Raw genomic sequence first — 14,014 nt, 5'->3', positions numbered from 1 at the left:
TGGCCATTTTAATTTTTCCCCCTACAATAAAAACAAAACACTAAAGTGAAACCAAGCAAACCAAAGTGCTTTGGTATATCAAAATTATTGGAAGTGTAACTATCAAAAGAGCAGGCCCAGTTACTGACTTTCCTAAGTGATTTTTTTATATATATCATCATTTGGCTCAATAAAACCATGACTCTAGAAATTAAATGTTATTAGTCATTTGATGCAATATATGATACTGCTTTCTATGCATACCATAACTAAGAGGACAGTTTTAGAGAAAGTTATAAGTCATAAATTTCAGACATAGAGGCACACATTTTCTGAAATCAGAGGAGAAATGGCCAATCAACTTACTGCTCATATATAAGAATCTGGTAGGAAAATGTTAGTCTTATAACTCTGATACGTTTAAATCAAATGGGTATAGCAAAAGTAGCATAAACATACTGTTTAAAAACAATCTAATAAACAGCATTCTAGAAAATGTTTTGAATGGAGGCTTATTTTAAAAAGTTAAATAAACGGTTAATTAATGTGTTCCTATGTATTCAGATGACTGTCAGTTTACGCCAACAGTAGACTATTTTTGAAGTAAGTTACAAATCAGAAGAGTTTTTCCATAATTAACTTCTGGGTAAGCGGGTCAAGTTCAGTCTCAGTAAAGTTTTCAATTAATGCAACTTTAAAATTTCCAAATATTCTTTTTAAACATTATTTTTTAACTTAACAGAAAACTGTTACCTTGTGTGCGTGGTAAAGCTATTTCTTCAGTAATTTTATCTTCATTTCAAAACAAATACTTCGAGTAAGTTAGCGGTGCACACTATGTGCACATACATAACCCGAAGGAATAAAATCTCTCCAGATATACAACGTTTGATTCAAAAAAACTCCCCCACAATTTTTAGCTGTAGATATAAACACTTTAGTCTCACTTTACCTTTAGGAGAGATGTTTACTGACAGTTGCTAAGAAACCACTTTTATTAAAGAATATTAACACATAAAACTACACAGTTTTAACTAAATATTGTCAACTAGTAAAATTCATGCCACCAAATTTCTTATCTTAATAGAGGCTTAAAAAAATGCTTCAGTCATCTCAGACCAGTAACTTAATCCTGTCTCATGTCTATACACTGGCCTTTCGCAACTCTCAATTTCTGATACTTTTCATTCTGCAAAAAAGGGCTCCATTCCCATCCTTGATCAAAGCCAGCTTATTATACCTGAAACTGCAAAGATTAATGCCTTTTGATAACCAGCATCTTTTGAAGTACAAGGGCCTGTTAGACAACCAATACTATACACTATTGAAATTCTTGGGTTTCTATCTTATTCAACAAGCTGACTCAGTAAATTTAAGACACCTTATGGAAAAAGCGGAACACACCTACAATCTGAAGCTGGAGTAATCCACTCTTGCCAGTCTGATTATTAGCTGATAAATTGTACTTGACATTCTACACAAGTCAGAGTAAGATTAACGGATACCCAAAGGTGTCAGAGGACATGATACCTAAATAAGGTGAGCAGCAATTCTGGCATCACAATAATACTTAAATTTCAAGTGAAACTGAAGTTTAATCTCTGCAATCACCATTTGCTACACACTATACCCTTCAACCTATACAACCTTATCATCTGGGATCAAAAACCACTCAATCTCCATTCTACTACTTGTCACAAGAGCACTGAATATAAAATGCTACTGAATTGCAAATTTCATACCCTATCTCATATCATCCCAATGGGGGGAGGGGAGCAAATTTAACAAAGATCTAATAAGAACGATTTATGAGATATACCACAGCACTATTGATTTCAAGCTACAAAACTTCCACATACAGTTCAAAGTTGTAATTAACTTTGTTTTAACACACAAACCTACTTTTGCCTTCAAATGAGCACCATATATGCTAAAATGATTCTCTCTAAAGTTATGCAAATCAGTTCACAACTCACATTTTAAAAGAATCTATCAATGCAACCCAGGAAACTCAAAACAATCACTGCAAGATTCTGATGCAATATGCGTACGTGCAACACTAATTTTCATTTTAATCTGATCTATACCCTTGATCTAGGGCCTAAAGCCAAGATTTAATCGAAATATGCTCAACCTCAAAGCATCTACTTTTCTGTTCATTTAATAGACCGGATTACCTAGCTCACTAATCCACTAACACTGTACTGTATTCTGTATTAACGGACAATAGCCCTTAGGAAGAGACCCCGTAGACAGACTAAGAAACCCATGGGCGCCTTGACACTTGCAACCAAGCAAGAGTTCTGTCTAGATGAACACACCCTAGGCTGAATGCATTCAAAAGCAGCACAAAATATACATGATCTAGAAATCTGATTAGGGTTAAACGTTATAGTCACCCAAACTATGGACATTTTTCGCATCCGTCTACTCCCACGTTATAAGAGCGAGTGACAGAAAAGCAAAGAGGAGCAGCAGCCACAGAAATGGATACAGGTCAAGTCTAAGTCGAATCCATCCTCTTGATATCTCCTTTTGTTTCTGCTAACGATCTCTTTGATGATGGCTGTCATGTCTGGGAGTCTGTGGCTGAAGAAAAAGGAGGAGAGAGATGGCAGAAGCTGCTGGTGGCGGGGCTTCTTCTGCAGGATGGAAATGGCTCTGGACTTGGCGGTAGCTGATGCCCCTCGCTCTGCTGCCGCTTGGCTCTGGACCGCAGCCGGGTAATGGCTGCTGCGGCGGCTGCTGGATGGTTGCAGCGACTGGGCCTGCTTCTCCTCAGCAGCCAGAGATCTGGCAGCGGCGGCAGCGGAATGGAGAGAAGACGAATAATCCTCGGAAAGGCTGCCTCCTCCGGCGGCCTCTGGAGCCCGGGCCAGGGGGGGTGCGGCGGCGGCGGAGGGGAGGTTTAAAACCGGCCCGGGTCCCTGGATGTGCCGCCGCCGCCGCCGCCGTGTTGGAGGCAGTAAGAGGGGAGAGACCAACTCTCCGGCGTTCCCAGCCCTGGAAATGATGACAGGCGACTCCGACCCCCTCCCCGGAGCTGCAGCCGCCGCCGCCGCCGCCGCCGCTTCTCCCCCCCGCTCCAGGAGCGGGAGGTGCCGCCGCCGCTCCTCAGCCGGCTCCCGCCCGAGCCCACGGCTTCCACCGTCCCTTTCAGAAGAAGCCGAGGAAGAGGCTGCACGGTTAGAAAAGAGGACGAAGAGGAGGCGAGAAACGCCGCCGCTGCCGCCGCCGCCGGCCGGCCGGCTCCCCGAGGGCGCTGCCCCCGCGGCTGCTCACAGGCGTTGAGAGGGGCTCTGGGCCGCGGCCGCCGCCGTCTCTCATCTCCTTCGCCTGAGCCCGGTCTCGCCTCACAGCGGCCCAACTCTCAAACTTCCATCATGGCTGCAGCTTCCGAGAGGAGAGAACTGAGCGCAGCCGCGTCCCGGCTCCGAACGGGTATCCTGCCGCAGTGCACAAAGAGTCCCGCCACATCACCGCCCGCCGGCCTGCCCGCCCCCTCCGCCGCCGCGCTAGGGGCAGGGGCGCCTGGGAGCCCGAGGGGAGGCGGGAGGCGGGCCGGACCGCGCCAGGGGAGACACGCGCAGGGCAGGGCTGGGGCTTTAGGGAGGGGGCAGAAGCGGCAGCTCTGGTGCGAGCGCCGAGTCCCCAACCTGCAGGCGCCACTGAGCATGCCCAGTATGACTGCCCGGGGCTCGCTCAGGCTTGTTCCGAGGCCGCCGCCTGAAGCTGCACTTGCTGCGGCTGCTTCTGCAGCAACGCAGGGTGGGGGGACGAGCTGAACCATAGCCTGTGCCCAGCAACGCAACCCGAGGCAGAATAGGCTGTTGCGAGCGAGACAGAGGGGTTAAGGTGAAGGCTGAGGCAGGTTCCTTGAGCAGTGTCACTGACGCGAGTCTGAGGTTACCTGTGCACAGGTGGGAAAGACCAGGTGACTGCGCTGGTAGTGTACCGGGAAGCGCAAGGATGGTCCCTACAGCGAGGACACCTCTCCCCTTGCCCCCAGATTTCCCTGGCACGGCCTGCAACCCCCCGTCCTTTTGCACCGCTGTCGGATCACAATCGTTCGCAGGGATTTGACTGCAGCAGCCTCTGCCAAAAAATCCACCTATCCCCAACCCCCACCCGTGTCCTCAAGGTGTCAGTCTTAATACAAAGAATCCCTTATTGTGTCTCTAGTGTGTATCACCTCATCCGGCTCCCTTGCATCGCCCCACCTCCCGCTTCCCCGGCAACCCGGTTCATTTGCCCTAAAATTGAAAGGTCCCAGCAGAGCGTGCTGAATATGAACACATCGCCCCTGAATTTCTAGATCCCAAAGGACAAATGTCCAGGTGAAATGAAAGCTGATACCCGACGATGGGATGCACCCCAGCCCCCTGGAGAGCAGAGAGCATCTCTCCCCTCGGGGTTCCAGTAGGGTTCACCGCGTCGAACTGAGCCAGAGGCTCCTCGCCCCGCCCCCTTTTGGGCCGCTGTGAAAACCTGGCTGGCTGGATCGCCCCGGGGCCCGGTTCCGCGCTCCACCACCCGGGCGGAGACTCGGGTTGCTGGACGGGAGAGAGAAGTACGCGACGGTAGGAAGCTGCAGCCCCGGCGAGTGGGCGGAGCCGCGGAGACCGAGGAGGGTTCAAAAAGAGGTGGAGGGATATACGGGCCACAGTCGGAACTACTTTCAGGGGGAGGTCACGTGTGATCCTAGTTGGGGAACTTTCCAAATTCCCACTCCCATTTGATAACTCCAGAGGCAAGTGTTTCGCTTCTTTTGCCCAGAGGGCTCCCGCCTTTCAGAAGCAGAGGGACCCCAGAGCCTCCTGGGTCTTGGTGGAAAGACAGGTTCAGACGAGCCTCCCGCTGAAGCGCTGTCGGGGCTGGAGCCTGAGGAGCTGGTTACACAAGCACCCACATCCAAGCACGTGCCCCCGCCTCCCCTCGCCTTGGTCGCTGCCGTTGATTCTTGCAAATCTTAGAGCGAGACTTCCCAAATTGGTCGCACCCTTCGCCTGCTACCCCCAGAGCAAGCTAGAGGCCGGAAAACTGAGACTCCGCGTTCTAGATTCCCTAGCACCGCGACTTCTTCAAACCCTGGGGGTCTGGAGCTAGTACACTACCCCTTAGGGCGAAACTTTCAGGTACTGTATTCTTGGGGCAAAAGGGTATCTCCGGGCAGCAGCCCGCTGCGTGAATTTAACGATGTTGCAACAAACTTTGTCACTGCCTCTGAGCTGGTGAGCGTGCCCCACCTACTGTAGACTCAGCCAAGTGACTTATCTGGTCGGAGAACCTAGTCAATGGCCTTCAGCCTAGAACAAACTTGTCAAGTCTGCTTACTTGGGACTGATTGACCTATCCCGTGAGGGAGCTGCTTCAGAAAGGCTGACAACCAGAGCGCATTGACCAGCTGCAACGTGAATTGTCCACCTTCGTTTGGAGAGGGTGGGCGGCAATACCAACCTAGAATTCCTTCTTTCTATCCCCTAGGAAGTAGAATTCAAGTAGAATTCGAGTCCAAAAGTATTTAAGTTGATAGGTTGAGGTACTAATGGTCTTTTAGATCTGAGAGAATGGAATCAGTTTGCATTTGTATTGCTGTAATTTTGAGTAGGTGCCTAGGAAGGTCTAAAGAGGATTTATTCAGTGTATGAGCAAGAATATGGTATATGAGCACATTACAGTTGCAGGCAGCCCCTGAAGACTAGAAACCCCAAGAGAGCTAGTTTAGAAGCCACAGACCATTACCTAATTCCAGGACTACTAATTAAACCAGGGATATTTACACTGTTCTTAGAGATCTCTGAGGTTCCATAAAACTTTAAATTTACATGCAACCTCCTTTTAAGACAGCGCTTCAAGAGTTAGCCACCTGCTGAATCTTCAGTGTTGGTAATTATTGGAGACTGGTTTTGTGTATGGTCCAGGTCAGCCTAGGGGAAGAAGAGGCCACGAATGGAAAAAGAAATAGAGAGCAGCATAGAAAGAGTAGAAGAAAGGCCTCTATTTGGTTTCCAAAGATGAAAATCTTGGAGTTTCCCGTGGCTTACCAGGTTAAGGATCCAGTGTTGTCACTGCAGCTGCTGTGGCATGGGTTCGATCCCTGGCCTGGGAACTTCCACATGCTGTGGGCATGGCAAAAAAAAGAAAGAAAGAAAATGAAAATCCTGTCCATGCAGCCTAGTGTAAGCTAGAGATTTCTTTATTTTATAAATCACCAAGAATAAGAACTTCCTGATTTCTAGGTGTTCCAAGAGATTGAATGATAAGAACCTGAGAGCTATGTTCAAATGCTTAAGGAGGAAAGAGAAAATGAAGATAAAGTTAAATGAAGTGAAGTGATTAGGGAGGGTTAAAACATCCCATGTTTTTTTCTCAGGTTACTGATCTTGTCCCGAAGAGTTCCTGTTATTAGCACTGCCCTACTTTGTCCAGACCCCTCTGCCCCGCCTATGTGAAGATTAGTCTCACAGTATCTGAGACTAATACTGTCTCAGAACTGAAATCCACTTCCTGGGAAGAAAATGGATTCATTCCTGCCCTGTTGGAGTTAGACATGAGGAGAGAGAATCCTTTCCAATTCTCGTGGCTCAAGTTACTCTGGTGCAGAGAGGGTGGGCATCACCAGCACTAAAGTGCTGGATTATGAGATTGGACTACAAGCACTTCAATCTGCTGAAGGAAGAAAATGGGAAATGAGTTTTGCTGCTACTCTAAACATCAAGTCCCTCTACTTCTCTCTAGTGGTGAGTGAAAGGACCACCAATGTTGGCAGATAACTGGCCAGCCTTACAGCAATATCAGGTGGTTATTAGAAGTTAATGAATAAAAATGTCCTCCGTTTCCTAGTGTCAAGTGGGCTCCTGTATGAAATCCTTTTTTCAAATTTTGTTTTTCTTCACTTTGTCTCCTACCCAAGAGATCTCTTTACTCAGGTGGTAGAGCTGAAACCTCTAAATAGCTGACCCCATCTATTGTATAGAAAGTTTAAAAAACATTTTTTTTTTCAATTTCAATTGCAAGTATCTGCTTCACTGTACAGATATTACAGGACATTGGTTTCCAAACACTTCAGTTCTTTACCTGTCTGGATTCACATTGTCCTAGAGAGAAACAGAGGCTTGTAACAAAGAAAGAATTATATAAAGCTTCAGGGAGACTAACTATATAGAACAATTAGTGAACAAGATAATCCAGCTTTAATTATAGTTGCTAACAGCTGATTCCAAAACTGTTTTGTTACTGCACTCAAAGAGTATCCAAAGAAAATTCCTTTCTTATTTTCTTTGATAATTGAAATGACCAGCAACTTGATGGGGGTGATATAAATAGTTTATGTGCTCTTTGTAGGTCCTGCTGCTAAAATGTCGTTGTTGAACATTCTGATTGCTATAGTGCCTTTCTCATCTCCCACACACTGACCTTTCAAATAGAGATCTAAATCAATGGCTTTAATTTTTAAGCAATCTTCTCTATTTTTATCTGCTTAACCACTGTTTTCTAAATAACAGAGAATAAAAAAATATATAATAATTATAGGTTTTAGTGTAAACCATCCATTCTTCCAATGATGTGAAGGCTTTTCCCTTATTTCATTTATCCTAATTACAAATACTGCTGTTCTTTTAAATAAAGATATTTTGCTTATTTTTCTCTGGAAGGTACCAGGATGGATCATATAAGCAACCGTATTCTAAAAGAGAATTTTCCATTAAAGTTCTTTATTCCCTCATCTCCAGGAGCTATTTCAGATGGCTGTGTCTCCTTTCACATCTCAGTAGAGAAATGTGCTGTAAGAAATTATCACTCTCAGAGAAATAAGCGTTGGGCTGGGTGCTTCAGGGAGAACCATAGAGAATGGACGAGGCATTCACTGTGTCCAAGTGGCATTTTGAAATGCCAAGACAGACAGCTTTGACTGTTTTAACATCCAATCTAACACTGGCTATTAGATATTCCACTTTGGTTCCCTTAATACTAATTCTAGCCATATGGAACACATTTTTTGCCTTTTAGCTATCCCAATAGTAGAAAAAGTTAATTTTTTTGTGTGTCACCAGCAGATACTGGGGCATTTATAGGTGCTTCACGGAGTAGCCCTCATTTGTCTAGGTGTAGGAGGGACATTCAGAAAGAGTCAAGGTTGGAGTTCCCACAGTGGCTCGGTGGTTAATGAACCCAATTAGAATCCACAAAGACGTGGGTTCCATCACTGGCCTTGCTCAGTAGGTTAAGGATCCAGCATTGCTTGGATCCCGAGTTACTATGCCCATGGTGTATGCTGGGCAGCTGTAACTCTGATTGGATCCCTAGCCCAGGAACGTCCATATGCCAAGGGTGAGGCCCTAAAAAGACAAAAGACAAAAAAAAGAAAAGAAAAGAAAGAGTCAAGATTAACTATTGCCTCGCTCCTACAAACCTTTCCCTTTAAAACATCCTCTGGCTTCTGAGGTATCACTTTTTCAGATAATAAAAAAAAAAAAAAACTTTTTGAAAGAAAAATGCATGGTAAAAACTGTTTAAGGTAGCTGTTTTGTCTGTGTTGACTGTATAGAGTCTTAATTCCATTCAGTCATTTAATAATTCAATCAACAAATATCTGGGACTTCTGTTCAGTTCCAATACTATGCTAAGCTCTGCAGACAGAGCAGTGACTGTGGCATATAGGCTCCGGTCTTTATGGAATTTAGTCTCCTTGAAAACTTGGCTTCTTTAACTGACACTATTGCAACTTCTTCACAGCCCAGGAGTAAAGTTAAAGCTGTAGAAAATACCTAACATTTGATAACTGTTTCAATTATCTATTGCTGCATAAAAAAACCACCATAAACTTGGTGGCTTAAAAGAACAACCACAGAGTTCCTGCTATGGCGCAACCAGATCAGTGGCATCTTGGGAGCACTGGGACACAGGTTCAATCCCTGGTCCAGCACAGAGGGTTAAGAATCTGGCATTGCTACAGCTGCAGTTTAGGTTGCAACTATGGCTGGGATCTGATCCCTGGCCCAGGAACTCCATATACTGCAGGGCGGCCAAAGAAGGAAAGAAAAAAAAAAAGAAGAAGGAGTTCCCGTCGTGATGCAGCAGAAACAAATCTGACTAGGAACCACAAGGTTGCAGGTTCAATCCCTGGCCTCACTCAGTGGGTTAAGGATCTGGCGTTACCATGAGCTGTGGTGTAGGTTGCAGACGTGGCTCAGATCCCATGTTGCTGTGGCTGTGGTGTAGGCAAGCAGCTGTACCTTTGATTAGACCCCTAGCCTGGGAACCTCCATATGCCACCAGTGCAGCCCTAAAAAGAAAAAAAAAAAAAAAAAAAGAACAACAACGACAACCACCACCATTTATTATCTTGTAATTCTGCAATTTAGGAAGTTCACAGCTGGACAGTTCTTTGGCCTCTCCATGATGTCAGTTGGGTCAGACATGTGGTTACATTCAGTTATGAGTCTAGGGCTGGAATGTCCAAAATGACATTTCCCACATCTGGCATCTCAGTTGGAGCACCTGAAATGTCTGGGGACCTCCCTCTCTCGTGTGATCACTCATCATTCAGTGGTCTAGCCCAAGCATCTCTGCTCAGTGATTGGATCCCAAGAGAAGGAAAGCAGAAGCTTCAAGTCCTCTTAAAGCCATGGTTTAGAACTCCCAGAATACCACCTTCATTGTATTCTCTTGGTCAAAGCAAGTTACAAGGCCAGCCCAGATCCAAGGGGAGAGGAAAGAATCTCTACTTCTTCATGGAAAGAGTTCCGGGATGGGAGGAATTGTTGGCAGTCATATTTGGAAACATTATCATAATACACACTCTGGCCAAAACATACACACCCACATTCAAATATGCACAATACACTCACTTCCCTCCTCCAAATTACCATCCCATATAGCACTGACCCTAAAGTCCAGGATCTAGAAATATACTCTAGGCCCAAATGTGGATGAGGCATTTTAGATGCTTCTCCTCTTCATCTGGAGATCTGTAAACAAAAAAGACAAGTTACTACATATAACATACATGCTGAAACATGATAGGATAACTGCAGTAGATACTTCTGTTCCAAAAGGGGGGTAATGGAAGGCACATAGCAGTCACTCACTAGTCTGCAGCAATTTTGAAAGCCAGCCAAGCACTGTTATCCTGACTCTGCGGATCTAGCTCTCCACTAGGGCCTGCTTCTTCTCCCTGGGAGTCGTTTCCTAATGCATTGTTTTTGGCTCCCTGCTCTGGGGTCCAGTTGACCCCTGAGTCAATCTTCCTTTTCCATAAGAAACTATCTGCCCTTTACTATTGAAGAGTTCTGTCAGCCTGTTTCCTACCTAGAAAGCTGGGGGCCCAGAGGCTTTTTTTCATCTTGAAATGTCTCCGCTTCTTTAGTCCAAGCTCATGGTGCTTTCATCAATAAAATATTCTCTTTAAAATTGTGTGGGTTTTCTATGACTCTAATTGGAGTTCACTCTTTGACCACAAAGCAACATCTATAATTCTTTCAAAAACTAACCTCTGTCCGCTTTGAGCCTTGTCAAGGTGGCTGCTGTTGGACCACCCTTAAGATTCTTAGAAGCACTTTTTTGTCTGGATGAAAGTGTCTATGAAGCAATGTCTTAACTTCTTAAAAAGTCTTAGCAGAGTTTTGGTGAAATCTCTTCCCTGAGGTCGCATTTTACAGGCAGGCCCTGAGGCAATTTTTAAATTTGAGACCTTTTTGCTGACTATAAAGACTCTCCTAGGCCATGTATATTTCTTCTACATTCTGCTTAAAAACTGAATAGTTCTTTTTGTTGTTGTTGTTAACACATTTGTCTCATGTGATACCACCATACATCATTGAAAGAAGCCAAATGACCCTCTGAACATTCACAATGAAAATCTCCTTTGCCAGATCTATAAGTTTATTAGGTACACTTTCTATATTTTACTGCACATAACTGCAAATATTGCCAAACATTTTGCCACTATATAACACCACCTTGCCAGCCTCTAACAGCAATTTTCTTACTACTCGTATAGCCTCCATTAAGAGCCCTCAACAAAATATTAGCAAATCAAATTCAAGAATTCATTAAAAGGATCAAACACCATGATGAAGTGGGACTTATTTCAGGGATGTAAGGATGGTTTAACACCTACAAATAAATCAACATGATACATACACCACATTAAAAAAGTGAAGGATAAAAATTACATGATCATCTTAACATATGCAGTAAAAGCATTTGATGAAATTCAACATCCATTTACGATAAAAAAAATCTCAAAAAGGGGTACAATGGGAACATAAATCACCATAATAAGGCCATATATGACAAGCCCACAGTTAACATCACATTCAGTAGCAAAAAGTTGAAAGTTTTTTTTCTAAGATCAGGAACAAGACAAGGATGCCCACTCTCACCACTTTTGTTCAACATATTATTGGAAGTCCTAGCCAAAGCAATTAGGCAAGCAAAAGAAATAAAAAGCATCCAAATTAAAAAGGAAGAAGTAAAACTGTCACTAATGCAAATGAAATGAGATTATAAATTGAAATTCCTAAATGATCTACCAAAAAGCTGTTAGAATTAATAAACAAATTCATTACAGTTGCAAGATATAAAATCAACATACAAAAACCAGGTGCATTTCTTACACTAACAATGAACTATTAGAGAAATAAAGAAAACAATTCCATTTACAATTGCATCAAGAAGAATAAAATACCTAGGAATAAATGTAACCAAGGAGGTGAAAGATCTGTACACTGAAAACTATAAGACATTGATGAAAGAAATTGGAGAAGATACAAATAAATGAAAAGATAGGCTACGCTTCTAGAAGAGTTAGAGGATTTAATATTAGAAGAATTAATATTTTTAAAATGTGCATACCACCTAAAGCAATCTACAGATTCAATACAATTTCTCTTAAAATTTCAGAGTATTTTTCAAAGAAATAGAATACACAATCTTAAAATTTCTTTGGAACCACAAAAGACCCCAAATAGCCAAAGCATTCTTAAGAAAGAAGAACAAAGCTGGAAGCATCATGCTCCTTGATTTCAAACTGTATTTCAAAGCTATAGTAATTAAAACAGTATGATATCAGCATAAAAACAGACACATAGATAAGTGGGACAGACTAGAGAGCCTAGAAATGCATGCATATGTGGTCAATTCATTTACTACAAAAGAGGCAAAAATATACAGTGAGGGAAAGGACAATCTCTTCAACAAATATTATTGGGAAAACTGAACAGCCACATGCAAAAGAATGAAACTAGACTATTTACACCATATGCAAAAATTAACTTGAAATGGATTAAAGACTTTATGTAAGATCTGAAACCATAAAAGTCCTAGCAGGAAACATAGGTGGTAAGCTCCTTGACACTGATCTTGGCAACAATTTTTTGCATCTGACTCTAAAAGCAAAGGCAACAAAAGCAAAAATAAACAAGTAGGACTATATCAAACTAAAAAAGCTTCTGAATGGTAAAGGCAATCATCAACAAAATGAAAAGGCAAGCTACTGAATGAGAGAAAATATTTACAAACCATGTATCTGATAAAAGGTTAATATCCAAAATATATAAAGAATTCTTTCAACTCAGAAGAAAAAAAAATTATCAAAATGGGCAGAAAATCTGAACAGACATTTTTCCAAAGCAGATATACAGATTGCCAACAGTCACATGAAAGATGCTCAACATCATTAATCATCAGAGAAATGAAAATCAAAGTCATAATTGGATAAACCTCAAACCTGTTCAAATGGCTATTATAAAAAAGGGCAAGAAATAACAAAGTGTTGGCAAGAGGGTGGAGAAAAGAAAAGGGAACCGTTTCTGCACTCTTTGTGAGAATATAAATTGGTACAGTCACTATGGAAAACAGTGTAGAGGTTCCCTCAAAATTAAAACTAGAACATCCATATGATTCAGCAATTCCACTTCTGGGTACTTACTCAAATAGAGCAAAAACACTAATTTGAAAAGATATATGCACCCCTATGTTCACTGCAGCATTATTTCCAATAGGCAAGATATGAAAACAACCTAAATGTCCACTGATGGATGAGTGGATAAAGAAGATGCAATATTTGTAGGTAAATACACACATACACACACACACACACACACACACACACACACACACACACGATACTATTCAGTCAGAAAAAGGAAGGAAAAAAAAAAAGAAAGAAAAAGGAAGGAAATTGTACCATTGGCAACAATAGGAATGGACTTTAACAGCAAGACATTAAGTGAAATAAAAGAAAATCAAATACTGTATGATCTCACATGCGGAATCTAAAAGACAAAACAAACAATTAAAAAAAAATCTTATAGACACTGAGAACAGGTTGGTGATTTCCAGAGGGAATGAGAGAGATGAGTAGTGTGTGAAATGGGTGAAGAAGGTTAAAAGGTACAAACTCTCAGGGAATTCTCTGGTGGTCTAGTGGTTAGGATTCAGTGCTTTCAATGCTGCAGCCCAGCCCAGTTTCAATCAATCCCTGACCTGTGAATTGAGATCCCACATCAAGCTGCTGCACACTACAGCCAAAAAAAAAAAAAAAAAAGACAAATTTTCAGATATAAAACAAATAAATCCTGGAGATGTATAACATGGTTATTATAGTTAATAATACTCTACTGCATATTTGAAAGTTGCTTAAGAGAGTACACTTTTTTTTCCCCTTTCTTTTAGGGCTGCACCTGCAGCATGGGGAAGTTTCCAGGCTAGGGATCAAATCAGAGCTGCAGCTGACAGCCTAAGCCACAGATACAGCAATGCGGGATCCCAGTCACATCTGCAAACTACTCCACAGCTCACCACAACACCAGATCCTTAATCCACTGAGCAAGGCCAAGGAGCAAACCCATATCCTCATGGATACTAGCCGCATTCAAACCTGTATCCTCATGGATACTAGTCACATACTGTAGTCCGCTGAGTACAAGAGGAACTCCAAAAGTACATCTTAGAAGTCCCCATCCCAAGAAAATATGAAAAAAAAGGTAACTATTTAAGGTGACACTGTTAACTAGATGTATTGTGATCA

General features: G+C 42.7%; 1 protein-coding gene across 1 annotated transcript in view; it reads right to left on the bottom strand.

Moving 5' to 3' along the window:
* The window catches only part of PTEN (phosphatase and tensin homolog), a 93,819-nt gene extending 90,265 nt beyond the window's left edge, over window positions 1–3,554 (bottom strand). The window contains exon 1 of the mRNA XM_047759412.1: window positions 2,474–3,554. Within this exon, the coding sequence (XP_047615368.1) occupies window positions 2,474–2,552 (79 nt within the window). The 5' untranslated portion in view covers window positions 2,553–3,554. The remainder of the gene's footprint in view (window positions 1–2,473) is intronic.
* Between the last annotated feature and the right edge of the window lie 10,460 nt (window positions 3,555–14,014).

Source organism: Phacochoerus africanus, chromosome 15, assembly GCF_016906955.1.
Source record: "Phacochoerus africanus isolate WHEZ1 chromosome 15, ROS_Pafr_v1, whole genome shotgun sequence".
NCBI lineage: Eukaryota > Metazoa > Chordata > Mammalia > Artiodactyla > Suidae > Phacochoerus > Phacochoerus africanus.
The sequence above is the reverse complement of the archived record's forward strand: the minus strand, read 5'-3'. Positions and strand labels throughout refer to the sequence as shown.